Source organism: Geospiza fortis, unplaced genomic scaffold, assembly GCF_000277835.1.
Source record: "Geospiza fortis unplaced genomic scaffold, GeoFor_1.0 scaffold85, whole genome shotgun sequence".
Taxonomy (NCBI): Eukaryota; Metazoa; Chordata; class Aves; order Passeriformes; family Thraupidae; genus Geospiza; species Geospiza fortis.
Genome location: NW_005054358.1, coordinates 3,732,132 through 3,759,023, shown reverse-complemented (window position 1 = coordinate 3,759,023; position 26,892 = coordinate 3,732,132). Strand labels below are relative to the sequence as shown.

General features: G+C 49.5%; 1 protein-coding gene across 3 annotated transcripts in view; it reads left to right on the top strand.

The window, feature by feature from the left end:
- The window catches only part of ASTN2 (astrotactin 2), a 297,150-nt gene that overhangs the window by 126,869 nt on the left and 143,389 nt on the right, over positions 1-26,892 (top strand). For 2 of the 3 annotated variants that reach the window (XM_005423807.2, XM_031059216.1), the window contains 3 exons: positions 3,574-3,724; positions 18,755-18,921; positions 22,767-22,955. In XM_005423807.2, coding sequence (XP_005423864.1) covers positions 3,574-3,724; positions 18,755-18,921; positions 22,767-22,955 — 507 coding nt within the window. The remainder of the gene's footprint in view (positions 1-3,573; positions 3,725-18,754; positions 18,922-22,766; positions 22,956-26,892) is intronic. The other variant, XM_031059215.1, reaches the window with a different exon arrangement.

The window sequence follows — 26,892 nt, the reverse complement described above, 5'->3', positions numbered from 1 at the left end:
TGCTCCTCTCTCAGGTGGCACTTGAACACTTCCCAGTGAGGTTAATATTTTAATATGCTTAATGGCTCATTCCAGCTTGCCAACCCTTCCTGGGCTCTGGCAGGGGTCATCCATTATGCCAGGCTTTGGAGAGTGAGTTTCCCATTCCCACAGCCCTCCCCAAGGGCAGGAGGTTACTTTGTGCTCCCAAGTTTTAATTAAAGCATGACAAGCTGCCCTTGCCAGCCCCAGCCTGGTGCCATGTGGGGTGAGCCTGACAGAATTCTGTCTCTCTGGAGCAATCCTGTGCAAGGACCCAGCCCCAGAATCTCCTTTCCACCACCCAAAGCAGCTGTAGCTCCTCACCTTCTCCTCCCAGGTGTGTGGGTTGTTTGGTGGCTCAGTGGAGAAGCCAGGAGGGAGGATGGGAGCATGGATCTCCTTGCTGTCCACCCACGATGAGAAACCCCCTGGGAGGACCAGATGGGGCTGAGCTTTTGGGGTGGGTGGTGGAGGAGCTGTCACGGTTTGTTGGTTTTGGCTTTTCTAAAATAATTCTCCCTACATTAATAAACAGTGGGTTTAGTTAGTAAATAATATCTCCTTCCTCCCTCCCCATCTCTCCAGCAGAAATATGTGCCCTGATCTAATATATCCTGCCTTTCTCACTCCCTCATTTCAGAGGAGCTGCAGATCATGGAGGGAACAGAGTGCTAATAGAAAACGGCCTCTAAAGATATTTGAAACATGACCAAGAAAGGACAGAGGGAGATTTCGTCTCCAAATATGCTGGAAAATCTAGGAGGTGGGCCAAGAAAGGGAAAATATCAGGAGCTTGATTGCTGCGAGTGAAAAGTTAATTGGGAAGCATTAATTGGGATGAGAGCTGGCAGAACAGACATGGATTTGCTATGGGGACACCACAGTGAGTGCAGAGCTGTCCCAGTGCTGAGATAACTCATCCACCCCAGCCCATGGGGATGTGCCAATTTACTATTTCTCACTGCTTTTAATGGTGTTTTCCTTATTGACAGTCCCAACTTTTGGAATCCTGTGATTGCCTTGAAATCCTCAATCTAAAAAAAATCACGCCGTCAATACTGCGTAGGGCTTTATTTGGGTTTGGTCTCTGAGGAGTTTCTAGCCCTTGAGTTTGCCGGGAAAAGCTTGGTTATACCCTAAAGCAAATTAAAGGGAGGAAAATATTTAAAAAAGGAAAAAATAAAAACAGCACAGCAATTGATTTATTTTTAAAATCCCATCATTTGGGTGCCAGTGGCATTATATTCTTTTTTAATGCCTGACTCATGATTTCTGTGTTGGCAGGGCTGTGTGCGTGAGTGTGACGGCGTGTGAGCTCAGGGGCCCTCTGCTGATAGAGAATGCAGGGCTGCTTCCAGGCAGCACCACCGTGGCCCTCCAGGGCTGATGGATATTCCTCTACTGCTGTTTCATTGCCAAGCAGATTGTTTTCACATTAAACCCCCCCAAAAAGGGACAGCAGAGATGGGCATTGGGTCATTGTGCTGATGGCCCAGCAGGAGAGAGGCTCAAGGAGAATAAACCAAGCTGTGACTCCCAGCATTGCCCCAGGGGTATTGAGGTCAGAGGGGTCAGGGTTAATTTGCAGCCTCCTGTGGGTAAAGATCTAATAAACAGCCTGTGGAGGTCAAATCTGTCACTATCAGTGCCTTGTTCTGTGACCTCCCTCTCTCTCTGATCACTTTGTCTCTCTCTCCTGTCAGGTGATGGGTTCTGTTGCCCAGGATGCACTGTGGGTATTGGTTAACATATAAACTGTGCTTTGAAGATGAAAAAAATATCTTGGAGATGCTTAAAGCTCTTGACAAGCATGTGTGTTCCTTTTGCAGGAATCCAGCAGAAGGCAGAGTGCCTGAATGCTTTGTCACAGGCAAAATCTGCTGCGTGTGCAGCTCTGAGAGGCAGGGCTGGGAGCTTCCCAAGGCCTCACATGGCCTTGGAATTATTCCTGGGTGCTCATGCTGCTTGCTTGAGGGGTGTCAGAGCAGAGCAGTGCTTGGGGCTTTGCCCATCATGGGCTGGAGCAGAGAAACAGAGCTGTGCCTGCACCCATCCCTGCATTATCTGCTCTACATCCACATCCCAGCAAGCACAAAGCCAAATTCCATGTGTCTCTCCAGCTTCGGCAGTCTGGCCACAGAGAGCAGCACAACTTTCTCAGGCCTTTCTGGGAAAAGCTGTGAGAAGATCAGAGAAAAGAAATAGAAACAATTCTTACCTTAACCTGCTGCACCTGTTGTTGTGCACATGTGGAATGTGTTATGGAGATTTGTTTACCAAGGGGTGGTTTCTTAATTGGCCACTGGTGATGGTGTTTGGATTGGAGGAGCAATTAGGTCCAGGTGTATCATAACTGTCTATAAAACCAATGGGTTTCTTAATAATGATTTATATAATGAATAGATTGATCAGCCTTCTGTGAATCATGGAGTTAATGCTAATTATTACCTGGCTGGGGGCCTGTGATGACATGGCAGTGTCCCTGGGGGGGATGTGGGTGATGGTGATGATGCTGAGTGATGGGATGGGGATGCTCAGGGAGGTTTGGCCCAGCTGTGAAACATTCAGGAAGAGTTTTATGGCTCTGGATTTGCTGTTGTCTGGTGTAGGGTTGGATTCACACCCAGCTCCAGGCTACTAATAAAGCATCTCCCTGTTGCTAATTTGCATAAAACTGGTGGGTGGTATCTTTGAAACCCCATGACTGGTTGATTCGGTGAAGGATGCCAGAGTTATGCAGCAAATTTATTGTACAGCATAATCACAAACCCCTCATTTCCTTGGGAAGTGTGAAAAAACGCCAATCACTTGTTTTTAAAATTTTAAAAGTTTAATAGGAATAAAATGGTTATAAAAATAGTAATATAATTAGAGTAATAAAAATTTGGACAATTAGGATTTAGGACAATAGGAGACAATAGAAACAAAGAGTTATGGGCAGTCTGGGTACCTCGTTCTGGGCAAAATAAGCCTGAAAAAGGACCCATGTTAACAAAGGATTAACCCTTAAAAGCAATAGCCTGTTGCGTATTCATACACCTCATACCTGATGCATAAATTCCATTCAAACACAGGATTCTCTCTGGTCAGTGTCAACTTCTTCCTCTGAATCCTGACAGCTCTTCAGGCTGAGTGAGGCAGGAAGAAGTTTGTTTCTTTGATAAGAGAGCAATAAATTCTTTTTCTTTGAAAGATTTAGGTGTCCTGTGGCTGCTATCTCAGTGTGAATCCTCTCTTTAAAAAAGTATCCTACATAACATAGTTTCTATTTTAACATCATGTTATAACCTAAAACTACATTTAACACACTACTGAAGAAAATTAACACAGCAATAATTTAATAGAAATAGAAATATAATAGAAAGTTAATAACTTTCTAACATAACACATACAATATTCATTTTAATATTTGTGAAAAGCCAATCATAAACCACACATTTTTCGCAGGAAGTTTCCTTCGGCTTGGTATCTCTAAGCAGGGGTTTTGCCAGAGCAGCTCTCTGTGCATTGCCCTGCCCGTGCCCATGCCCTAACGGTGCTTTTCTCTCCAAGGGAAGAAGCGATGCTGTCCACCTACTTCGAGACCATCAATGACCTGCTCTCCTCCTTCGGGCCCGTGCGCGACTGCTCCCGCAACAACGGCGGCTGCACCCGCAACTTCAAGTGTGTGTCGGACCGCAAGGTGGACTCCACGGGCTGCGTGGTATGTGCTGGGGCTCCGGGGGAGGGTAGGTGTTGGGGCTATGGGGTAGGTGCTGAGGCTTTGGGATGGGTACTAGGGCTCTGGGGTACATGTTGGGGCTATGGGGTAGGTGCTGGGGCTGTGGGGTGTGTTCTGGGGCTATAGGGTAGGTGTTGGGGCTATGGGGTAGGTGCTGAGGCTTTGGGATGGGTACTAGGGCTCTGGGGTACATGTTGGGGCTATGGGGTAGGTGCTGGGGCTGTGGGGTGTGTTCTGGGGCTATAGGGTAGGTGTTGGGGCTATGGGGTAGGTGCTGAGGCTTTGGGATGGGTACTAGGGCTCTGGGGTACATGTTGGGGCTATGGGGTAGGTGCTGGGGCTGTGGGGTGTGTTCTGGGGCTATAGGGTAGGTGTTGGGGCTATGGGGTAGGTGCTGAGGCTTTGGGATGGGTACTAGGGCTCTGGGGTACATGTTGGGGCTATGGGGTAGGTGCTGGGGCTGTGGGGTGTGTTCTGGGGCTATAGGGTAGGTGTTGGGGCTATGGGGTAGGTGCTGAGGCTTTGGGATGGGTACTAGGGCTCTGGGGTACATGTTGGGGCTATGGGGTAGGTGCTGGGGCTGTGGGGTGTGTTCTGGGGCTATAGGGTAGGTGTTGGGGCTATGGGGTAGGTGCTGAGGCTTTGGGATGGGTACTAGGGCTCTGGGGTACATGCTGGGGCTGTGGGGTAGGTGCTGGGGCTGTGGGGTGTGTTCTGGGGCTATGGGGTAGGTGTTGGGGCTATGGGGTAGGTGCTGAGGCTGTGGGATGGGTGCTGGGGCTGTGGGGTGTGTTCTGGGGCTATAGGGTAGGTGTTGGGGCTATGGGGTAGGTGCTGAGGCTGTGGGATGGGTGCTGGGGCTGTGGGGTGTGTTCTGGGGCTATGGGGTAGGTGTTGGGGCTGTGGGGTAGGTGCTGAGGCTGTGGGATGGGTGCTGGGGCTGTGTGGTACGTGCTGGAGCTGTGGGGTACATGCTGGGGCTGTGGGATAGGTCCTTGGGCTGTGGGATAGGTGCTGGAGCTGTGGGGTGGGTACTGGAGTTCTAGGGTAGGTACTGGGGCAGTAGGGTAGGTGCTGGGGCTCTAGTGTAAGTACTGGGGCTGTGGAGTGGGTGCTGGGGCTGTGGGGGAGGTACTGTGGCTATGGGATAAGTACTGGGGCTATGGGATAGGTACTGGGGCTATGGGATAGGTACTGGGGCTATAGGATAGGTGCTGGAGCTGTGCAGTGAGTGCTGGGACTGTAGGGTAGGTGCTGGAGCTCTGGGGTAGTTGCTGCAGCTGTGGGATGAGTACTGAGGCTGTAGGGTTGGTCTTGGGGCTTTGAGGTACATACTGGGGCTGTGGGGTAGGTGCTGGAGCTGTGGGGTAGGCACTGGGGCTGTGGGGTCCTCAGGGCTGTCCTCTGGTTTGGGGACAAGGCAGAAGGAGATGTGACCTGCTCCTGCTTCCTGCGGCTGAGGGGATGTGTGTGCTGGAGTTGGACTTCCCCCAGTCCTGGGGTCTTCATGGCAAAGCACAAGTGCCTTAAGGACTGCAGGGAAGCAGCCCAGGTAGTCAGATGAGCAAATAAAAAAAAAAAAAATTAAAAGAAAAAGAAAAAAAGCTTGAGGCTGGTGGTCGTTTTCCTGCTTGTTAAGATGCCAGGTGGAAAACTGCCTTGCTTTTTTTCCTGCTTTGTGCTTCCCAGTGCAGGAGGAAAATGAAGCATCCCCCCAGCCTATCCATCTCTGGGCATCTCTGACACCCTCAGAAGCTTGATTTGTTTCTGAACATGCTGATGTCTTACCAAGCAATCCACTGAGTCCCAGGTTTGCAGAGTCCAGAAGATCTTAGACTCTAGACCGTTAGTTTTGGGCAGAAGCTCTGAATCATAGAATCCTAGAAGGGTTTGAGTTGGAAAGGACCTTAAAGGTCATTGTAAGAGGCTGAATGAAGGATGTGGCACTCCAGGGGCTCTCCAAAATGCAGTTTATTGTATCCAAAATGCAGTTTATTGTATCCAAAATGCAGTTTATTCCATCCAAGGTGTCACAGCATCCAGGGTCCTGGGTGACAGAGCTGTGCCCACAGCTGTCAGCTCCAGCTGCAGGCAGCCTGGAGACCCTTTGGTTTTGGTTACAATGCATTCTAGACTTTTCTTTGCTCAGCATCTTCATACAGCAGAACCAATCTATACCTAAACTATTATCTACAGCCTATCATAACTACTGTAATTACCATATCCATGTTACTGTTCTCCAATCACTAAAAGTCAGTACATTACAGTTTAAGCTAGAAGTTGTTTTTCAGTTTTCTTGCACTGGAAAATTCTGAGACCTTTTTTCTACTTGCAACATTGGCAGGCTTGTTTGCCTGTGGTATCTCTGCTTGGTAAAAACATCTTCTTGTTTGGGGTGGGTTTATCCTTTGCTCTAAGCCATAAAAACCCCTTCTAACTAACACACCCTTTGCCTCCTTGGTTATCCAGTAAGACTGGCTCAGCAATTCTTTTCTTCTCTATCAAAACTCACTTCCATCTCTATTCCTTCATCAGACTCTACATTTAAAAATCTTTCTGCTAAGCACACATATCTGTGAGACCTTCTTGTCAAGCTTTCATCCTTCCCAACATGTCATCTTGTGCTAACCCCCTGCCACGGGCAGGGACACCTTCCACTGACCAGGTTACCCAGAGCCTGGCTGTGAGCGGTTCCAGGGAGCTGTTCCCAGGCACCGATGCCCAGAGGGGTTTTGCTGTGCTTCCAGCTGGGAGCAGCAGAGCTCAGCACCTCACCCAGACATCAAAGTCAACCCTTCCCTGCCTGAGGAGCCTGTGTGAATCCAGGATGACGTGCAGAGACACAGGACAGAGCCTTGGGAAGTGGGGCAAACCTGGAGCATCCCTTTGTGTCTGTTGTTGAAGGCCCTGCCTGCCAGCAAGCCATAGTGACCCCTGAGCTGTCACCCCCTCCACCAGCCCCTCCACCACACATTCACTGCTCCTAAACCCCTGGAACCCCCACAGCACTGCAGGCAGGGCCCCCTCACCACATCCCTCTTGTCTCAGCAGAGACAGGAGGTAAGTGTCTCTTTATTTATTGAAGATGTTTGTACACGGCAGCTGGGAAAGGTCAGCCTGAAGCCGTGCTGTCCCGGGGGGGGAGGTGTTTTCATTATCCCCTTCTCAGGTTGCTTGTTAAGGCCATTTAGCATGACAGTCTGATGTGTCACCAGCAACCTGGTGCCATCTCCCCCTTGCTGCTCCTCTCCCCTTCCTCCTTTCTTCTCCCATTGCCATTTTTTTCTTTACCCCCTTTCCCAAGGAACAACTGCCTTTCTAGTATTTTTGGGGTGTTTCTCCCTTTTTTTGAGTCTTATTTTGCTCTGAATGCCAACACCCTTGCGCAGGCACTGTCAGAAGCAATCAGGGCTCTGATCACCTCACGCCTCTGGGAAGTGGTGCCTCTTCTTGAAGTCAGGACATATTAAGATAGAAGTTGTCAATAAATTACAGCCCTAATCTGGCAGGAGGAGAGGCAGAAAAGGAAAACCGTGTCACTTGGGGAAAACAGAGCCCAGCTTCTGTAATGCCTGACTGAGGCTGTGTGTAAAGAGCAAGGAGCATGTACGGTGAGGAGACAAGGGAGGAGCAGCAGGAGCATCCTCCCCGAGGCCATCCCCTCCCTGTGGGTGACAGGTGACACTTGGAGACACAGGAACCCCCATGCTGTGCATCACAGCAGGCTCCTGGGGCCGTGCATCCCATGGGGACAGCAGACAGTCTGTCCCCACTGGGCTCTTCATCCCTTTTTCTCCCCACTGCAGGAGCATGAGGCTGCTCTGTCCCTCTCCAGCCTTGGGGTGAAGCTCCCCAGTGCCAGCCTGAGGACAGCAGAGCCCAGGGGTGTGTGGGGACAGCCACTGCATCCCACCCCAGCCCCTGTCTCCCTGCTTCCCTTTGGACTCCCCAGCCCATGCTGCTTTCCAGCTCTCCCAGCCCTGTGCAATGTTTTATTCTCATCAGCTGTTGTTGGTTACCTGTTGGCAAAGGAGGGGTGTGAGGAGAGGTGTGGAAGGAGCTGTTCCCTTGTCTTGGGATCTTTTTAGGTCGCTGTGACCCCAAGAATGTTAAAAGTCTCTTTTCCCAGCCTGAGCACTTGAAGAAGGAGTCAGAGCTCTTCAGTTCTCGGTCTCAAGGTTGTTTATTGTTCCTTATCTATAAAAATTTTCTCCTGCCCTGCTGAGGTCCATCCAGCAGGAGTTCCAGGCACTCTGCCTGCCCCCAGAGCAGTGTTATGTCTTTATACTAAAAACTACGTGTACAATATTTACAATTACTTTTCAACACCTATCATCTATGTTAGACACTGAGCTTCTACTCTAAACCAATCCAAAAGTGCCACCAGCACAGCAGAAGATGGAGGCCAAGAAGAAGAAGGAGAAAGGCTGGACACACCCAGTTCCCTCCATCTTGCCCCCTGAACCCCCATACCAGAAACCCCAAAATCTACTTTTCCACCCCGTGATAACTTCACTGTCATTCTACTTAAACTGTTGTGGCTTGCAGATCTTCATCTAAGGTTGGTAATTTGCTCCACGGGTCATAATCAAACCCACAGGTGTTCTGGGCTCTGTGCCAGGGTCTCTGAGCCCCCTGGCAGGGGTCCTGGCCGTTCTGGACAGCCAGAGGGATGTTCTGGGTTCCCACACCCCTGTTTCCGACCGTGCTCCGTGGCCATTGTCCAGGGAAAAGCCTAATGGGTGTCTGGCAGCACTGCCCCCACCTCTGGGTGGTGCTCATGGCACTGAGTGGGATCAGAGGGGCTGAGAGTGGAGCCTCAGAGCTCACACAGGCTCAGTTTGAGACATTCTGGTACTTTCTTTGCCCATTCCTGCACTGCCCCTCCTCATCCCACTCCTGCTCCTGGAGCGTGCTGGGTGTGAGCTGGGCTTCCAGAGCAAGAAAGGATGGGGTCATGTGCAGCAAATTTTCAGGGATGTCAGTTAGTTTTGAAGCTGAACTGCTGTGAACTCAATTTGCCAATTTGGTAAGTGCTATGGGCAATATCGGGATGTAATTTAATTAAGCTATCCCCTTTTTATAGAGTTCAGGGAGCATTTGCCTACTAATTTTAGCACTAGGTTTGCTCCAGCTTTAGTCTGAACACAAATTCAGAAATCATGACATGTTGTTAATCTCTACCAGTCAACAGTTTATTAATTTGCTGAGGACCACAGAAGTATATAATCAGTGGTTCATCAATCAAGGCTAAATCCAACAAATGTTCCAGGCAGGTACTGAGCATAAAATATACATGCAGCCTTGTAAGCAATTAATACACCACAGAGCTGGAGCTGAGTGGCTCAACCAGGGAGCAGCACAAATCTCAAAGATTTCTTATTCCTTTTATGTATAACCATCATCTGTTACCAGTTCCTTCGTGCCCTTAGTACGGCTTCCAGTAATTCTGCAAGGACTGGGATGCATTTATCTCTGGGATTTTAGTGGTGTGGGCTCTGCCATCACCTAATTGTTTGGCCTTAAAAGGTCTCAGTTAAAAAGTTGAGGGTGGATTGCTTGTGCTGGAGCCTGGCTGAGTCTCCTTGGGCTGATTTTGGGGATGAATGAGTGAGTTGCTTTGCTCAGTTAAAATTCTCCTTTTTAGGAATCACCTGAAGACCCTAAAGCTTCTCCAGCAGGGTTCCCACCCACAGAGGTGACATCTCCCCACCTGCCCACCCCAATGGGATCCCTTTTTCCCCCCATCTCGTGGTTTTCTGTTAGTTTTGTGTGCACCCAGTAGATGGCATGAGTGCATTAAGGGTTTCTGCAGCTCTTTTCTTATCGGAGGCCTTTTTTTTATTCAGGTGATTTTAAGAATTATCAGCTCCAACCTTGCCAAGACCTTGGCATGGCTAACTGGAGCCTTGTGTTTGAACCCTAACATAACCAAACAGCCCCCAAGCTCTAGAAAACCTGCTGCCTTTTCTTGCTGCACTCTTGAACTGCTGATGGATCTGGTCAAGCTGTGGGAATTTCCCAAGAAAACCAAATCCCAGTGAATTTCTCTGAAGCCAGTGACTCTGCACATTGAGTCCCATGTGTGTTTTGCACCATCTTGCAGGGATCACAGCAAACCAGGAGAAAGTGTGCTAGAGGAATAATTCAGACTATATCCCATAAAGGAAATATTGCTGAACTTTTCTGCTGGCACTGTGGTAGCTGCACAGCCTGGAGGGAGGATGCTGAAGGAGGGAAAATGCTTAACCCTCATGTGTTGGTGATTTATAATTTGAGATGAAAACCTGTGAATTGGCCCTAAGAGACTGAAGGAAACACCTGCATCATGGCTTAAATTCAGGTTTCCCCAGCTGTCTCTCAGATTGGCTTCACTCCCTGGTGCCAATCCTCTCACCCACCTGAGGGGAAGGGGGGTTGCTTCCATGTATTGTCCCATGACCAAGTGCATTTTTGAGCCTAGAAAGGCAGGATTGCAGCCTTATTGAAAATAAGAGGGGTGAGGTTTTTTCCCAAAGGAATGGGAGCTTTGGTCTTAGCACCTGAGCTGGGCAAGGAGGTGCTCTGTTCTCTCCCAGTGCATTTTGGCATCCTCAGCATCACTGCAGAAGGAGGCAGCAGCAGCTCCAGGTGTCTGAGCCCCATGGTGCCTCCAGGATGGGGTCTCCTCACTGTGAGGACCACCTGGAGAAGCAGAAGGGCATGAGCTGCCTCACTGGGGGTGAGGAAGGCAGCTCGGGGTCCTGGGCCAAGAATGACCAGAATTAGTGCCTTGTTTGGTTAAGGTGTGAGAGCCTGACTGCAGTAGGGAGCAGGGGGCGTGGGCTGAGGGTTCTGCAGCATCTGTGTGCCTGCAGAGGATGGTGACTTAGCTCTTTAAGTCACATTAGAGTGCTAATGAGAGCCAAGGGTGTTGCAGGTGGATGTGGAAGGGCTAAAGCAGGGCTGGGCTCCAGGAGCCATCCCACCTTGGCAGAGCCTTGCCCAGCCTGGGCACTGGGTGCTGCTGTTCTGTACAGACATGAAACCCTGCTCATCCTCACAGGCTCAGATGCCTCTGGCAGAGATTTATCTCTAGTCTGAGCAAGAAAACAGTGCTGTTAGCCTACAAGAATGGCCTGAGCTGTTCTTCCCTGGGATGGTGGGGTCAGCCCATCACAAAGGAGGGGGTTTGGCTCAGAAGGATGCAGGAGGGAGAACATCTACCAGAGAGTCATTAATGAAGTTGTGTCTTGCAGTGACACTGGTGTGGTGTTGGTCCCAGCCTCTTTAGACACAGAAGGAGGAGGAATTTGGCATGGTCCACACAGGCACGTAAGCCTTAGCACAGCTTGTTTGGGGCTAATCCTTGCCTTGCTCTCTCCCACCTCAGAATGACGGGCTGCTCCTCACTGCTGCAGAGTGTGGCAGAGAAATGGCTTAATTTAGGAGTGTAACCGTTTTGGGGAGAAATGGGATTAGAAATGAAGGAGCAGAGCAGTGCTCCTGCTTTAATTTCCTCCTTCCAGCACAAGTGCCATGGTTTTGCATGGGAGACGTTTAGGGAAACCACCCAGAGGTGGCTTAGAGACCATGGAGAGATGCTTTGAAATTATGTGGGTGATGATGAGAACTTTTTTTTCCTGGGGGGAAACGGGATGATGGGGAGTTACAGCAAAAACCAAATTGCTGTGCAGAAATGCCTCACATACATGAAAATTCCAAAATACTTTGGTTCAAAACATTTCCTTTCTATAAAGGGGAGGGAACTGTTTAATTCCACCGTTATCATCTGGAGCTTTGTTTTATATTGCCTTATCCCAGTGTACAGCCTGAAATAAAAACAAAATTAGGTGATGGAAACCAAAACATTTCAACCTTGTCAAAATTAAATGCTCTCCTAATTTCCCAATGAGTTTTGAGATGTAATTGATGGAATCTCACAAAGCACTTAAGCTTCATCAAATCTGCATTTTTCTGACAGACAATTGTTCATTGAAAAATAAAAACTTACCCATCCCTGCCTTGAGAGGCACCTAGCTAATTATGGGAGAGATGCACACCAACGGGGGAGATGAGGAAACCAGGCTCTCCTAATCCCTTTCAAGTCTCACTGGCTCCCAGGAGCAGGAGCTGACTCCTTTTTGCACATTGTGGTTGGAAGCAGAAGCCCCCCGAGCTCAACAGCAAGCCCCCCTCCAAGGAACCTGTGGTTTTGGATTTTATCTCATTAATCCAGGTAAATACCTGTGCTGAAAATGGGATTTGAGGAGGAAAGAGGAGGAGGAGGAGGCTGTTGGGGTCAGGGCTGGTGGTGAGTGGGAGCAAACCACTCACCTGCCTTTGCTTTGCACCTCATGGACAAAGGGTGGCTGGATTAAAACAAGGGGAATAGCTCAGGAAGCACTAAGGTGAGCTGGAGGTCTCTGCCTGCCCAGGGAAGGAGAGGTTTGGCTGATAAAAGCCCTGTTTGGATGATAAAAGCCCTGTTTGCTCCAGAAGTGGCTTTTCCAGCAGTGTTCCTTGAGGGCTTGGCCAGTGCCCCTCTGCTCCTCACCAGGCTGGGATGCTCTGTGTGCTGTGATCACTGCTGGCCGGGGCTGTGGGATTGGTTTGGGATATGGGATTTGGTCTGTAGGGTTGTGGCTGGGCTGCACCCTGATGGGTGAGTCAGGTGGGGCAGGGGTTGAATTTCTGTTTTCCTGAAGGTTTTTGGAGGTGCCAGCTTCTGCTGTGACTGAAAATGCCCTGACAGGCAGGAGATGCCTGCACACCCCAAAATGGGCTATGGGTGACTTCTGGAAGGGCAGCAGATTTTCCTTGCTGCAGGAACTCTTCTCCCTGTGTGCAAGGCATCCCACCAGCTGCTTGAAACGAATCCCTCCCTCTTGGGACTGAGGTGCACACTCACACACACACACAGTGACTTGCAGGGTTCACTGGAATGGTGAGCAGAGGGGAGGAGATGCTGCCTCATCTCCCCCATCCCACTTTCACAGAGGGACCAGGCTGACAAGCACAAGCAGCATGTTCTCAGGAGCCTGCAAGACAGATGGGTTTGATTTTTCTGAGGCTAAAATAATGATTGATGATCTTTAAAGGGAAAAAGGAAGGAAGGGAAAAGGAGCGGGGAGGGGGAAGAGTGGGAAGATAATGACTGTTATTTCAGAAAATGGTTCTAATGTTCCCCTCTGGGAAGGATGTTCCCCCCTCAGTGGGGTGTCAGGAAGGGCTTTGGGGTTGGTGGGGACATCCCTGCCCTGAGGAGGCTCTGGAGAGCCCTTTAGCAACCAGCATTTTGGCCCTGTTTTATCAAAATATTGGTAGAGGAGGGATGAATCTCACACACAGAGAACTGAGCAGCATACAGCCAAGCTCTGTCCTGCTGCTGCTGAGGAGCTTTGCTCACCAGGGGCCTTCTGGGTCAAGAAAACAAGGCAGAATAAGCTAGAATTGTCCATACATAAATATATATATATGGACACAGAGGGGTTTACTGCATTTGTATCATTTCTGAGCTCCAACAAGCAAATAAACACATGCCAGTGCATAGACTGGAGCTCATTAAGATGCTGGCACTTGCTTGTACCTTAGCAGTGTCTGGGATTAATGTTTCTGTCTCACGCTGAGGAGGTTCCTCGGTGAGGACTGGGCACTAAGGGGGGTCATTAGGGCCTTTGGAAATGCTCCTCGGTGCTCTGTGGCACTGAGCCACCAGCTGATTGTGCTGCCTCGGGCCAGGGATGCAGCTTGATGTCCTGGGTCTCACTTCTGGAGGCATCCAGGCATGAGAATGGTGCCTGGAGCAGCACTGGGAGTGGGGTTTGGTGGCAGCTTCCCTTCATCTGTACCCAGAGCATCACCTGCAGCACCTGACACAGAAGGCTCTGACTAGAAGGCTGCTGTTGTTGAGAAAACAGAGTGGAATAACAAAAAGGGCAGTTTACTCTCTACAGAAACACTTAATAAAGTATTCTGGTTTTTTAAACTTAATAATGGAGGAGAGGAGCTGAGCTGAGCAGCTCTGGCAGGCACTCAGATGGACGAGAGTGGATGTGCTCCCACCTGGGGGATCCGTGTCAGGAATGATTTGCCTTCCAGTGACCCCTCACCCATCTTGCTGCTAACGAGCTTTGCAAACGAGAAAGTGAGCAAAGGCTTCTTTTTTACTTTACATGAGCAGGGACTTGGCCAGGTATTTATTTTCCTAAGGCACAGTCTCACACGGGTTCTGGTTCCTTCCCCCAGAAGTGATCCTCTGTGACCGTGTTCACAGGGGTTTTCAGTTTGGGGAAGAGATGAGGATCTGACTCCATGTTTCAGAAGGCTTGATTTATTATTTTATGATATATATTACATTAAGACTATACTAAAAGAATAGAAGAAAGGATTTCATCAGAAGGCTAGCAAAGAATAGAAAAAGAAAGAATGATAACAAAGGTTTGTGGCTTGCACTCTGTCTGAGCCAGCTGAACTGTGATTGGTCATTAATTAGAAACAACCACATGAGACCAATCACAGATGCACCTGTTGCATTCCACAGCAGCAGATAACCATTGTTTGCATTTTGTTCCTGAGGCCTCTCAGCTTCTCAGGAGGAAAAATCCTAAGGAAAGGATTTTCCATAAAAGATGTGTGTGACAATCCTCCTCCCATTGTGTTTGCTCTGGCCGTGCTGGGGATGCTGCTGGTGCTGCTGGCAGAGGACCTGAGCCCAGTGCTGGTGGCAGGAGGTCACAGAGTGCCACACGCTGTGCTGGGGTGACACCAGCGGGCACAGTGGGCACAGGCACATCCCATTTTTGTTCCAAACCACAGCCCCTGTGTGTTGGTGAGGCTGGATCTGGTGTATTCCCAGGGGTGGCTGTGGGCATGTGGCAGCAGGGCCTGCCAAATCTGCCACTCTGTGGTGTCACCTTGGAGACGTCACTTAAAAGCGAAAAAAGCCTGTTTTGCAAAACAACAGATAAAAATAGCACTTCCTATTCAGCACATCCATTCCCTGTGAGTACTCAAAATTCATTTGCTGACTGCAATCACAGGAATAAGGACTTGTGTGTGCTCTGGGATGGGAGGCGATGGGCTGGTGTCCAACTGTGCCATCAGCCAAACCACGTGGAGCTGCTGGTGGCTCCTTCTCCTCAGACCCCTTGGCAGCAGCAGGGTCAGGGCATTGGAGCTGAGGGTCATGTTTAGCCTTCAGGACCTGTGTTATCAGTGCTAGCACACAACAAGAAAAGAAAGTTTTTCTTTTCCAATGCCGAGAGCAATTTTCAGGGTTGTCTGTCGGCACAGAGAAATCAGTTCACTTCTGCATAGATGGAGTGGGTTTGCAAGACCGTGGAATTATATTTGTATGGTAACAGCTTCTCCTTGGATTTTGAGCACACCGCGAGCTGGAGTCTCCCCCTAGGTCTCCTTTTCCTCTCCATAGCATGGATTAAGCACCAGACCCTTTTCCCAAGCTCTGAGCTGTATTTCCTGGTCAGCTCCATGGATAAAGGACGGGCTGGGAATTGGAAGTGAACATTTGCAATATGAGTCTAACATGGTAAACCACAAACTGCTTTTTCTTTCTCAATCTCTGTGTGGCGTCCCTTTGCTTCTGTGGCTCAATAAATCCATGTGTGGATGAGGGGTGTGCAGAGGTGTTTGCCCAGGACCTGCTGGGGCACCAGCTTTCCTCCCACCAGGCTGGGACGTGCCCCCCGTGTTCTCCCAGACAGAGTTATTGACCCAGCTGCTTATTGATTTTGTAATCATTTTCCAACAGAGCCCCCCGTCCTGTGTCACTGCCAAGGCAGATTGCAAATTGAACTGCACCTAAATTGATGGGGCATTGATTAAAACTCACCGTAATTATTGGTTCTCTGCTGCCCAAGCCAGGCAAATCAATGTCAGCAAGAACAGATCTGCTCCTTTATAAAAGCACTGTGTACACAGGGTGAGTGCTGGCTTTCCAAGCCCATGCAGAAGCCCAAGCTGATCCGTCAGGGAGTCAGGATTAGCACAAACTGCCTTTTTCCGTGGGCATTTCTGACTCCTGTGGGCAAGAACATAGCTGCACTCAAATGGACTTCAGTTTTCCCCCACTCTGATCTATTGGTGGGACATCCTGATGGGAAATCCTCTGCTCCAGGGGCAGGGAGGTGTGTTACAAAGATTTATAAGCCCAAAAAAGCTGTGGCTGCCCCAGGAAATATCCAAGGCTAGATTGGAGAGGGCTTGGAGCAACCTGAGATAGTGGGAGGCATCCCTGCCCATGGCAGGAGAGTTGAGCTGATTTTTAAGGTCCCCTCCCACCCAAACCATTCTGTGATTTATTGTGCTCAGTAATTGCTTCATCCACCTATCCATCCCTGCAAAACCCTCCATGGAGAGGCTGGTGTTGCCTGGCCAGTACAAACTGCCAAGTTTGCTGCTTCCCCTGGCTCTCCTGAGCAAGGACACATCCCAGGGTTTCACTCCCAAAGCTTTCTGTCCCTAGAGAGCTCTGTGCTGCAGCACAGCAGCTGACTGGAGAGCCAGCTCTGCTCTGAGCGGGGATGGATGTGGAGAGACAGGAGTGCTTTCTTTTGCAAATGCTGTGCTGAGCTATTTGCCTGCTGTAATTAATGACTATTAGGATGCGTAATTATGAACTGAAAGGAAACATGTTTCGTGGTGGTTAAGAGCCAAAACTGGAGGAATATCCCAAGGGTGGCCTCAAGCAGAGCAGGATGAAGGGAGGGAGGGAGGGCTTTGCTGACCCACTAACCCAGTCACAGGGAAAGAACCATCTTCTTCCTCTGTGGGCTGGAGAAGGTGCTGAGCTCAGCCCATGGATCTGTGCCAAGGCAAGAATTCCAAGTGACAGCTGTGACTGATGCTCTGGCTGTGGTCCTGCAGCTCCTGCTGCCTTACAGTCCCCTCCAGCTGCCTTCAGCGCCCTGGGATATCCCACAGGATCTCCAGAACCTGGGCAGAGCACTGTGCCCCCCATCCCTGTGGATGTGGGGGGAGCAGCAGAGGGGAGGATGCAGTGAAGCAGAGATGCTGTTTGCAGGCAGAGCTCCCCGTGCCCTCCAGGGAGATCCTCTCTGCCAATTTGCACAGCTCTGCTCTTACAGCAGACAGGGAGGAGAGCACGGCAGATAAGAGCTGTATCTGCACATTCACAAACACTCATCCTGGTGCTGTTTTCCAGGCAGCTCCAAGGTGGTGGAAAGCACAGATTGTTTTCAGTGTCCTCTCCTCCTTCATTGTTCTGTGTGTGCATCTGGAAAGGCTCCTGATCCCAGGTCTTCTGCTGCTTCCTGCTGCTAATTCCAGAGGTCTCTGGGACCTTGTCTGCTCTGCAAGGATGGACAGCATCCTATTCCAGAGCCCTTTGCTGCCAAGATCCTTTGGATGGAAAAACCTTGTGCCTTCCCTTCTCACCTTACCCGGCGTCCCCAAGGATGCTGCCGAGGTTTGCAAATTTTAGAGCTGAGGGCACAGGAGGCAGTGAGGGATCTGAGGGACAGCTGGCACAGAGATCAACACAGCCCAGTTGCTGCAGCTGGGGCAGAAGCAGTTTTGATGCTGCTGCTGCCGGGAAGTGACACAGGGTTTCTAGGAGGTGGAGAGAAAGATGGGGATGGATCTCACAGCAGGGTAGGACAAGTGTGATGGTTTTAAACTGAAGGGAGATTTAGATTAGATGTTAGGATGAAATTCTTCCCTGTGAGGGTGGGCAGGCCCCAGAGCAGCTGTGGCTGCCCCTGGATCCCTGGCAGTGCCCAAGGCCAGGCTGGACAGGGCTGGGAGCACCTGGGACAGTGGGAGGTGTCCCTGCCATGGCAGGGGTGGCACTGGATGGGCTTGAGAGGTCCCTTCCAACCCAAACATTCTAGGATTCTGTGATGGCTCAGAGTGGCCCAGGAGTCCCTAAAGCCCCTTTCTGCTGTCCCTGTTTGCTTCTTAAGCAGCCAAGAGTGAGCGAGGCTCAGGAGCCCATCTCCCATCAGGACCCTGCCAGTGTCAGTGAACACAAGGTCCAGGGTGTCCTGAACTTTTATTAATATGTACAGCATTTTGCTCACATAGGAAACTGATTTTCTTTTTTAAGCACAAAGTATGGCAGTTTTATAACCTTTCTTCTGCTTGACAGAAGCCATTTATAAGCTGCCTTCATCACAACCTGTGCTATCTCCAGTCTAACTCATCTTCAAGAAATTCCATAATGCATTTTTAATTGTGAGCTGCTCCCAGACAAGAATTATTTATTTTTTCAAGGACTGGCCTTTTTGTTGTTGTTTGTGTGCGTGTCTGTTTGGTGAAAAGGGATAAATAACAAAAATGGAAGTGTGCTTTAATCTGGGTGACAATTTATCCATGGCATTTGCCATCGGCTGGCTTTTATCTTTTGGGGCAAGGAAAACAAGCTGGGGAACTGGAATTTGAAATTAGAGCCATGGTTCCCTCAGCTGTGGAAAACTGAAGAGCCTGGACTGCCATCCTGGCTGCCCCCAGTCCTGCTTCTGCCATGGGCTGGTCATGCCCACAGTGGGCATCAAGATCCTTTTGGGTGTGATGCCAGGGCCACGCTTGCTGATCTGCCTGGCATGGGTGGAGATGCATTTCTAGGTCATTCCCAAGCACTGAGATGGTTCTCTGGGCTGGTCCCAGGTGTTGAGGTGTTTATTTTTGTGTTGCACTGGATTTTGGAGGAACAGGAAGCAAACACAGAGGGTTGTGAAGTTTTACCCCATGCTGGCTTAGGTTTTATTGCTGTGTAGTTTTGCTGCCCCAAGGATTTCACCCTTTTCCAGAGGGAGGATGAGGGGGAATGCATTGGCAGCAGACCAAATCCTTGCCCCTTTCCCAAGGATTGTGTGAGATGATGTGAGATAATGCTTCCCCACCCATCTCTCACGACAAACTCCTCTCCTTCCGCTGGAATGGGAGTTCAGCAGCACTGGCTCTGGGATGGGCTGTGCCCTGGGAGTCACAAGGACTCCAGGTTGGGGGAGCATGCCCAGGTGACCTTTCCTGTGTCCTGTGTCTCTGCAGTGCCCCGAGGACCTGCGGCCCATGAAGGATGGCACTGGGTGCTACGATTACTCCAAAGGGATCGACTGCTCCGACGGCTTCAACGGGGGCTGCGAGCAGCTGTGCCTGCAGCAGACCCTGCCCCTGCCCCACGACCCCTCCTCCAGCACCATCTTCATGTTCTGTGGGTGAGTCCCCTCTAGGCAGTTGTTGGAGTTGAGATGGTCACAATACAAAGCAGCACTTCAAACTGTTTTTATTCTAGCATGCCTGCTTTTTATACATTCTTACAAAACTCATCGGTTTGCACTTTACTCGTTGGTCAGGAAAGACAAACAAAGTGCTCACTGGAACAGGCAGTTGCAGGGTTTCTCTTATTTATCCTTCTTTCTTTCTTGGTTTCTGTGTCAACAACCTTGGTAGGAAATTCTTTCAGGTGTGAACGTGGATCCTCTGATCAAACTTCTCTCTGGCTCTCAGAAGTCCCTGTAAAACCTCTTCCACAGTCAGTCCCCTCCAAGGCTCCTCAATGAGCAACCCCTTCCTATAATTATTGTTTTATAGTCTATATTGTCTATGCTTGTACTATTGTCTATACTCAATGAGCAACCCCTTCCTATAATTATTGTTTTATAGTCTATATTGTCTATGCTTCAAGCTGCAGGTTATCTGTGGTTGATCACAGCCAATGTCCTTTATCCAAAAACCAGCAGTTTCCATATTTGCACGTTCAAACAACACCTGCTGATCTCGTATTGGCATGACTTGCTCTGTGGTGTGTGCTGGTAAAGCAATAGCCTTGGCCATTGGAGTATTCTTGGGAATTACCAATGGTGGCCTCAAAGCCTGAGCTAAAACTTTTAATTCCTCATTACAATTTGCTAAAAGGATGGATAAATTATGAGCCCCAAAATACTGCTTCTGTCTTTGCATATAATCAAAAATTCGTGTCTTTTCCACGATGTTCCAGTAATTCCTGTGGGAATTACCGCATGACTTTCATTCATCTCATCTCATCCCAAGCTATGTCAAGGTTTCCCTTAGGTTGGAGTTTAGGAAAAAGTTTTTTACAGGAAGGGTGATAAAGTTCTGGAATGGCTGCCCAGGGAGGTGGTGGAGTCCCCATCCCTGGGTGTGTTTAACAAAGCCTGGATGTGGCACTGGGTGCCAGGGGTGAGTTGAGGGGTTGGGGCTGGGTTGGACTCAATGGTCTTGAAGGTCTCTTCCAACCCGGTCATTCTGTGAATTCTATGAATTTCCATCCCTGCCACCTCCTGTGCCACCCATCCCAGCCCAGCCTGGAGCTGAGTGTCCAAGAAAAAGGCTGCTGATGGAGCTGATTTCCTGCAGGGAATGGAGGCACCTGGTTCTCCTGAGGGAAGTGTGAGGAGCAGTGTGAGCAGATGCACCTTCCTTCTCTCCCCCACTGTGTGACAGTACAGTGTGATCTGTGACTCACTGTGAAGGGAACCAAAAATTGTACATTGTGTGTTGGAGGGGAAGGTGTAGGATTTGTTTAAAAAATACTACTTTTAAAATTTACTTTTTTTTTGTCCTCCCTTGTGCCTCCCTTAAAAATAGACTTTCATCCCTGATTTTGGCCGGGATCTTATAATCCTACACAGTTTAACATTTTCTCTCAGGAAAATCTCCCTGGCTGCAGCGTGCTCTAAAAGGAGCTCAGTGATGATCTGGCTCTATGCTGCACAGCTGCAGCCATCCATCGCCTGCCCCAGCCCCACGGCTGGCTCACACTCTCAGGCACACTCAGGAACTTACTCCATGTCCCAGTGTGACAGATTAGGATGAAGAAAGGGGGGGAAAAAAAAAGCCCTTTAGGAAAGAAAATGCCCACAAGCAAGAAGAGGAGTGAATTGCCAGCAGTAACTCTGAGGTGCATCCGTCAAGTCCCGATGCCTGCAGGTGCAGCAAAGACCTCACACAGCTCTGACTGCTGGGAAGAGCAGCCCGGGGAGCTCTGCCTGTGCCAGTTTCTCCTTTATTTATCCCATTTTTGCTGCTTTGTTGTTTTTGGTTTTTTTTTTTTTTTTTATTGTTATTTAGCAGCGCAGAGTGACTGAGTCACCAAAACAGAGCCCATTTTCTGCTCCGTGCCTGCAGAAGGGGTTAGAAATTCCTCAGAAGGGGTTAGAAATTCTTGTGGGCACCAGGACCCTTTGTGGGGAGGGTCTAGAAAATCTTGGGACATTCCATGGTCTCCACCCACACAAATCTGCATTTCAGCCTTGCCTCCTCAAGGACAGAGACTCTTTCCCTGGTTTTTTTGATCTGTGACTCACTGTGAAGGGAACCAAAAATTGTACATTGTGTGTTGGAGGGGAAGGTGTAGGATTTGTTTAAAAAATACTACTTTTAAAATTTACTTTTTTTTTGTCCTCCCTTGTGCCTCCCTTAAAAATAGACTTTCATCCCTGATTTTGGCCGGGATCTTATAATCCTACACAGTTTAACATTTTCTCTCAGGAAAATCTCCCTGGCTGCAGCGTGCTCTAAAAGGAGCTCAGTGATGATCTGGCTCTATGCTGCACAGCTGCAGCCATCCATCGCCTGCCCCAGCCCCACGGCTGGCTCACACTCTCAGGCACACTCAGGAACTTACTCCATGTCCCAGTGTGACAGATTAGGATGAAGAAAGGGGGGGAAAAAAAAAGCCCTTTAGGAAAGAAAATGCCCACAAGCAAGAAGAGGAGTGAATTGCCAGCAGTAACTCTGAGGTGCATCCGTCAAGTCCCGATGCCTGCAGGTGCAGCAAAGACCTCACACAGCTCTGACTGCTGGGAAGAGCAGCCCGGGGAGCTCTGCCTGTGCCAGTTTCTCCTTTATTTATCCCATTTTTGCTGCTTTGTTGTTTTTGGTTTTTTTTTTTTTTTTTATTGTTATTTAGCAGCGCAGAGTGACTGAGTCACCAAAACAGAGCCCATTTTCTGCTCCGTGCCTGCAGAAGGGGTTAGAAATTCCTCAGAAGGGGTTAGAAATTCTTGTGGGCACCAGGACCCTTTGTGGGGAGGGTCTAGAAAATCTTGGGACATTCCATGGTCTCCACCCACACAAATCTGCATTTCAGCCTTGCCTCCTCAAGGACAGAGACTATTTCCCTGGTTTTTTTTTGTTTGTTTGTTTTTGTTTGTTCATTTTTGTTTGTTTTTTTTTTCCCCTTCTTTTTTCATAATCCCTTTTCAAGGCTGAGCTGTGCTTTGGGAACAGGCAAGGAAAAGTGTGACAGACGGGTGGGAGTTCTGCTTGCAGTAAAATGCAGTAAAGGGGAGAGGGAAGCAAGCCTGGGTAGAGGTGGGGTTGGTGTCACAGCGCTGGGGCTGTGGGGAGGAAGGAGCAGAGAGGAAACAGAGGTTGCCCAAGGTGGTGGGACCTGACAAAAAGGCTGTTGGAAGAGGAGGAGAGGCAAAAGATTCCACCAAGGTCTCCAGTGTGTGCAGTTAAATCACATCCCTGCTGCCTGCCTCAGTTTCCCTTCCTGCCAGTTGAAGATGAACATATGAATATTACTCAGAATAGGCTTGAAAGCGGGATCAGAGAGCAGAGGAGCAGCCAGGCTGGAGCTGTTTCCTTGCAGGAGGGTATTTCTAGGTGGAAGAAGGGGCAGGAGCTGGGGAATGTTTGTACCCAAGCAGCAGACATGCAGCAGGGTCAGCTCTGCTCTCCAGCACAGGGACAGCTCCAGGCAGGACAGCATGGAATCGTGGACTGGTTTAGGTTGGAAGGGACCTGAAAGCTCCTCTTTTTCCACCTTCCCTCAGCCCAGGGTGCTCCAAGCCTCCCCCAACCTCACTGCAGGCAGATGGACCATGGTGCTAGAGCAGGGAGGGGAGTTGGGAGCCAAGCCCCATTCACTTGTCACCCAACCCAGCCAGAGCAGAGGATCCGTGCTCTGTGACCCTTCACGTGTCCAGACAAGTGCTGCAGGTGTTGGTGGTGTTTGGCTGGGCTGGCAGAGGCTCCTGGGCTGGGTTGCTCCGTGCTTGGCTCATCTCACATGGCCTGTGGTGCCCCACAGGTGTGTGGAGGAGTACAAGCTGGCCCCAGATGGGAAGTCCTGCCTGATGCTGTCTGACATCTGTGAGGGCCCCAAGTGCCTGAAGGCAGATGCCAAGTTCAATGACACCTTGTTTGGGGAGATGCTGCACGGCTACAACAACAGGAGCCAGCACGTCAACCAAGGCCAGGTGTTCCAGATGACCTTCAGGTATGTCCTGGTTCTGCTCTGAGTTTTGGGAGTATCAGGGTGGGGAGATGGGACTGAGGTCCAGTGGGACAGAGCCAACATCTCTGATTTGCTCATGAGGGGAAGAGAGCAAGAGGATAAGGAGCATCCATGGCTTTCCTTCCTGCTCATCCTTCCCTCTGGCAGCAGCACAGGAGCCTCCTGGGCTGCTCTGTGTCCTGTCAGGGTGGGACAAATCCAGTTGGGCCTTTCTGAGGAGTGCTGCCTCATCTCTTTCTGACCACTGATGTCTTCCATCTCCATGATATCCTGCAACAACAAACTGGTTATGTGTAGTGTGACAGAGCATTCCCTTTGCTGTGAGTGTTGCCTCATCTCTTTCTGAGCACTGATATCTTCTATCTCCATGATATCCTGCAGCAATGACCTGTTTGATTGTGTGTGGTGTGAAAGAGCATTTCCTTTGCTGTGTTTTCAGCCAGTGCCAGCTGGTTTCATTCAGTGTCCCCATCACAGCACTGGGAGGAGCTGTGGAGATGGCATGGTAAATCATGTAAATGAGCTGAAGGTGAATGCCTTCACCTTGCAGGGCTCACAGAGGAGAGCTTGCTCAATTCAGGGCTGCCAAGTGTGTTATTTAGTTATTTATTTTCAGATCTTCTGAGTGCAGCTGTGTTTTGATCAGGTGTAAGCCAGGGTGGCTCTGTGAGGTTTGAAGCAGCAGCAGCACTAATCACAGTCAGGAGAGGCTCCAGCCCACACCTCACTCAGACACAGCTCTCCCTGCCCAGAACCTCTTTATTTCCTGTTCAGGCACCAACACCTCATTGCTCTGATTTCAGCTGGACCTCTGGGTCCTCATCCCTGCTGCCCACTGAGTTTTTCCAAGTGTTTTTGCCCAGCTGACCAAAACCTCCCAGGCTGTGGATTCGAGCTGAGCTCTGGCCTTCTGCTCTCTTGATGACAGAGGCATTGCAAGCTGCATCAGCAGAAGCTTTTGCTGGGAGTGAGAGCTGACAGGACACAAAGGCAATTTTCCCAGCAGACTCCTCTTTGCTTTCTCGCCCTCACATCAGAATTGCCAGTGGAATCATCAGAGCAGAGCCAGGGCTGCAGAGATGAAGTTTTCCGTGAGCTGATGGATCTAAGGGATGCTTTGTTCCTTCCAGGTAGCAAGTGTATCCCCTGTTCTCAGGGCTGAATTCCATGTGGAAAGCACTCAAGGGTTGTCTCTGGGGCTGGTTTATCCTGGGGCACATGGATTCTTCAAATCTTCCCCCTCTGAGGGCATCCTGAGGATGGCAGCTCTGGGCAGGCCTGGGCTGGACCAGGAGCAGTTGCTGCTGGGGCTGCCCTTGGAATAAAACACCTGAGCTGTTGGGATGGCACCTTCAGGGGCCAGGAGGAACTCCCTGGGGCTCTGCCTGATGGGTTTTGTGGCCACAAAAGGAGTTTTAGCCCTCCTTCCCAGGGCTGGCACCACTCCTGCTGGGGTGTGCAGTGGGGAGAAGCTTTTCCCAGTGCAGTGTGCAGTGACAGCCAAGTTCATTGTACAACCTGCTGGGTTTCAGTCTCTTTAGTCCCAGAATTAGAATTATTTTAAAAATTAGAGGGGTTTTTTTTCTGAATGATGAACACTGGAGAATTCTATGGATCGTTTGTTGTTAGTGTGGCTTTTTTGTAAATGTTTTTTACTAATTTTTTGAGAGTACTTAATTTTTTTTAGGGGTTACTGGTTTATTTATATTAGATTGTTTGTTTTCTAGGTTAATTTTAGGGTTGTGAGTGCTTTTGTGACTTTAACAAAAAATGTACCTTTATTTTTGTTCTCTATTGAGATGAGATTTTTTCCTTTACATTGTGATGGGTTTTGTATAATGAAGGGATGAATAGTTGCAGTTTTGTTTTCTGGTTTTGTAGTGAGAATTATATGTTTACTTCGTAAGTATAAGGTAGTTCTTTTAATCTTTGTGAGGGAGCTTAAAGGTGTTATTAATTTTTATTTTTTCAGGCTAAAATACATCAGAAGTAACTGTCATGTTTGTGCTTGTGTCTAATATGTTTATAATTGTAATTGTTTTGTTATTATATGTTAAGTTAGTAGCAGTGAGGGGCAGGAGGATGTAGGAGGACACAGTATGGGTAATGTAGAATGTAATCTTATCCCCCCAACGAATTGCAGCTGGACCCTATTACTAAAGATTAGGAGCAGGCCATGATAACAGGCAACACCTGCAGGCAATAAGAACTAGTGGCATAAAAGAGTGGATTGGTGGGAACAGGAGTCAGAGAAGTGAGATGGCTGCTGCAAGGACCAGGAACAGGCAGTGCTCTGAGGAGCTGCCTGGGAGAAACATTGGGGAAGTATGAAACTCTGAGGACACGGAACCCTTGCACCATAATGATAAAAGAACTCTTGATATATAAGACAATATCCAATGATAACAGAACTGTTGTAATGTATAAGACAACATTACAGGAGGAAGCGGGTCTGGAACAGGAGCATCCTGCCAAGCTGCCCACGTGCTGCAGGCTGTGCCGCGCCATGAAGAGCTCGCAGCACATCGTGCTCCAGAATTGCTTCCAGCTGCCTGGAAGGTCAGCACAGCTGCCCTTTTCCCATCTGAGTGAGGCTCCAAAAGCAGCAGGCGGTGATGAGAAGGGCTCCTCATGCAGTGTCCTCCTCCAGGGCCAGGCTGCCAGGGGTGCTGGCAGGTCACGCTGTAGAAGCACCATTACATCATCCCTTAACAAGGGAAGAGAAGGAGGTTAATGGAGAAGAAATTATTAACTAAAAGATGTAATTTGCCTCTGATTTTCATAGATATTCAAGAACCTCTCTGAGCATTAAGACACCAGCTGTTAGAGAAGCCCTTAATTTGGTGCATTTGAAACATAGCAGGAAGCTGCCTAATACTAGGGATTAAAAGCCTGTCTCTGTGAAGTAGGAGCAAGAACCTGCTATCAGAACAAGGGGCTGAGTATTTTAGAGGGATTTACGACTGCTGGGATCCTTTAGCTATGCAGATGTGACAATCTTTTGAATGGTGTCTGCTTCCCATGTCGCCACATCTTCAGTGTCTTTAATAAATAGGATATTCTCAATCTGCCAGGCATGTCAGCATGGGGTTGGGAGGGAGCCTTTGTGCTGGGAAAAGCTGCCTTGCACACCCTGGTCCCGGCAACACATATCAGTTACTGCAGAATTTCCATCCCCTGGGGGTCAGGGGGCATCTCTTTGCCACCTAAGGTGCTGCAGCACTGATTAATTAGAGTGGCTGCAGAATGGGCCAGGTTCCGTGGAAGGAACCACTTTGGGTTATCTGGTACAACTGGAGCACAGGGCGCAGGATTCCAGGCAGCTCTGGGCAATCTGCTCCAGTGCTTGCTCACTGGACAGTGAAGTTCTTCCTCATGTTCAGATGGAACTGCCTGGGCAGCAGTTTCTGCCCATCACCTCTTTCTGCTCCCATTGCTGGGCATCACTGAGCAGAGGAGTGCTTTGATTTAATCCTTGCAATAAGGCAGCAGCAGCAGTGATGCCATGGTGCACTCCTCCAAGCAGGAGGTCCATCCTCTTGGCACCTCCTGGCCATGCTGAGCACACCAGTGGGATGGATCAGGTGTAGCAGTGATGGCTCTTTGGTATCTGACCAGCTGGAAAGGCTGGGGATGTGCACTGGGTACCTTCAGGATGCAGAGCACTGATGGATGTGAAGATGCAGCACAGCTTGGGAGGCCTCAGAACAACGTGTGGTTGCAGTCAGTGCTGCTTCAGATTTTGTGTTTCCCCTTTAATAGATGTCATTCTATCCTAGGGGCTCAGGCATTTATCCAAAGACTTCAGCTGTGTGGCTAAGGAGATGGCAACACCCAGGGGATGGGTGGAGGATGGCTGCTGAGGCCAGTGTGCCCCAGCAGGGCTGGGCAGCAGCCAGCCTGGGTCCTGCTGAGTGCG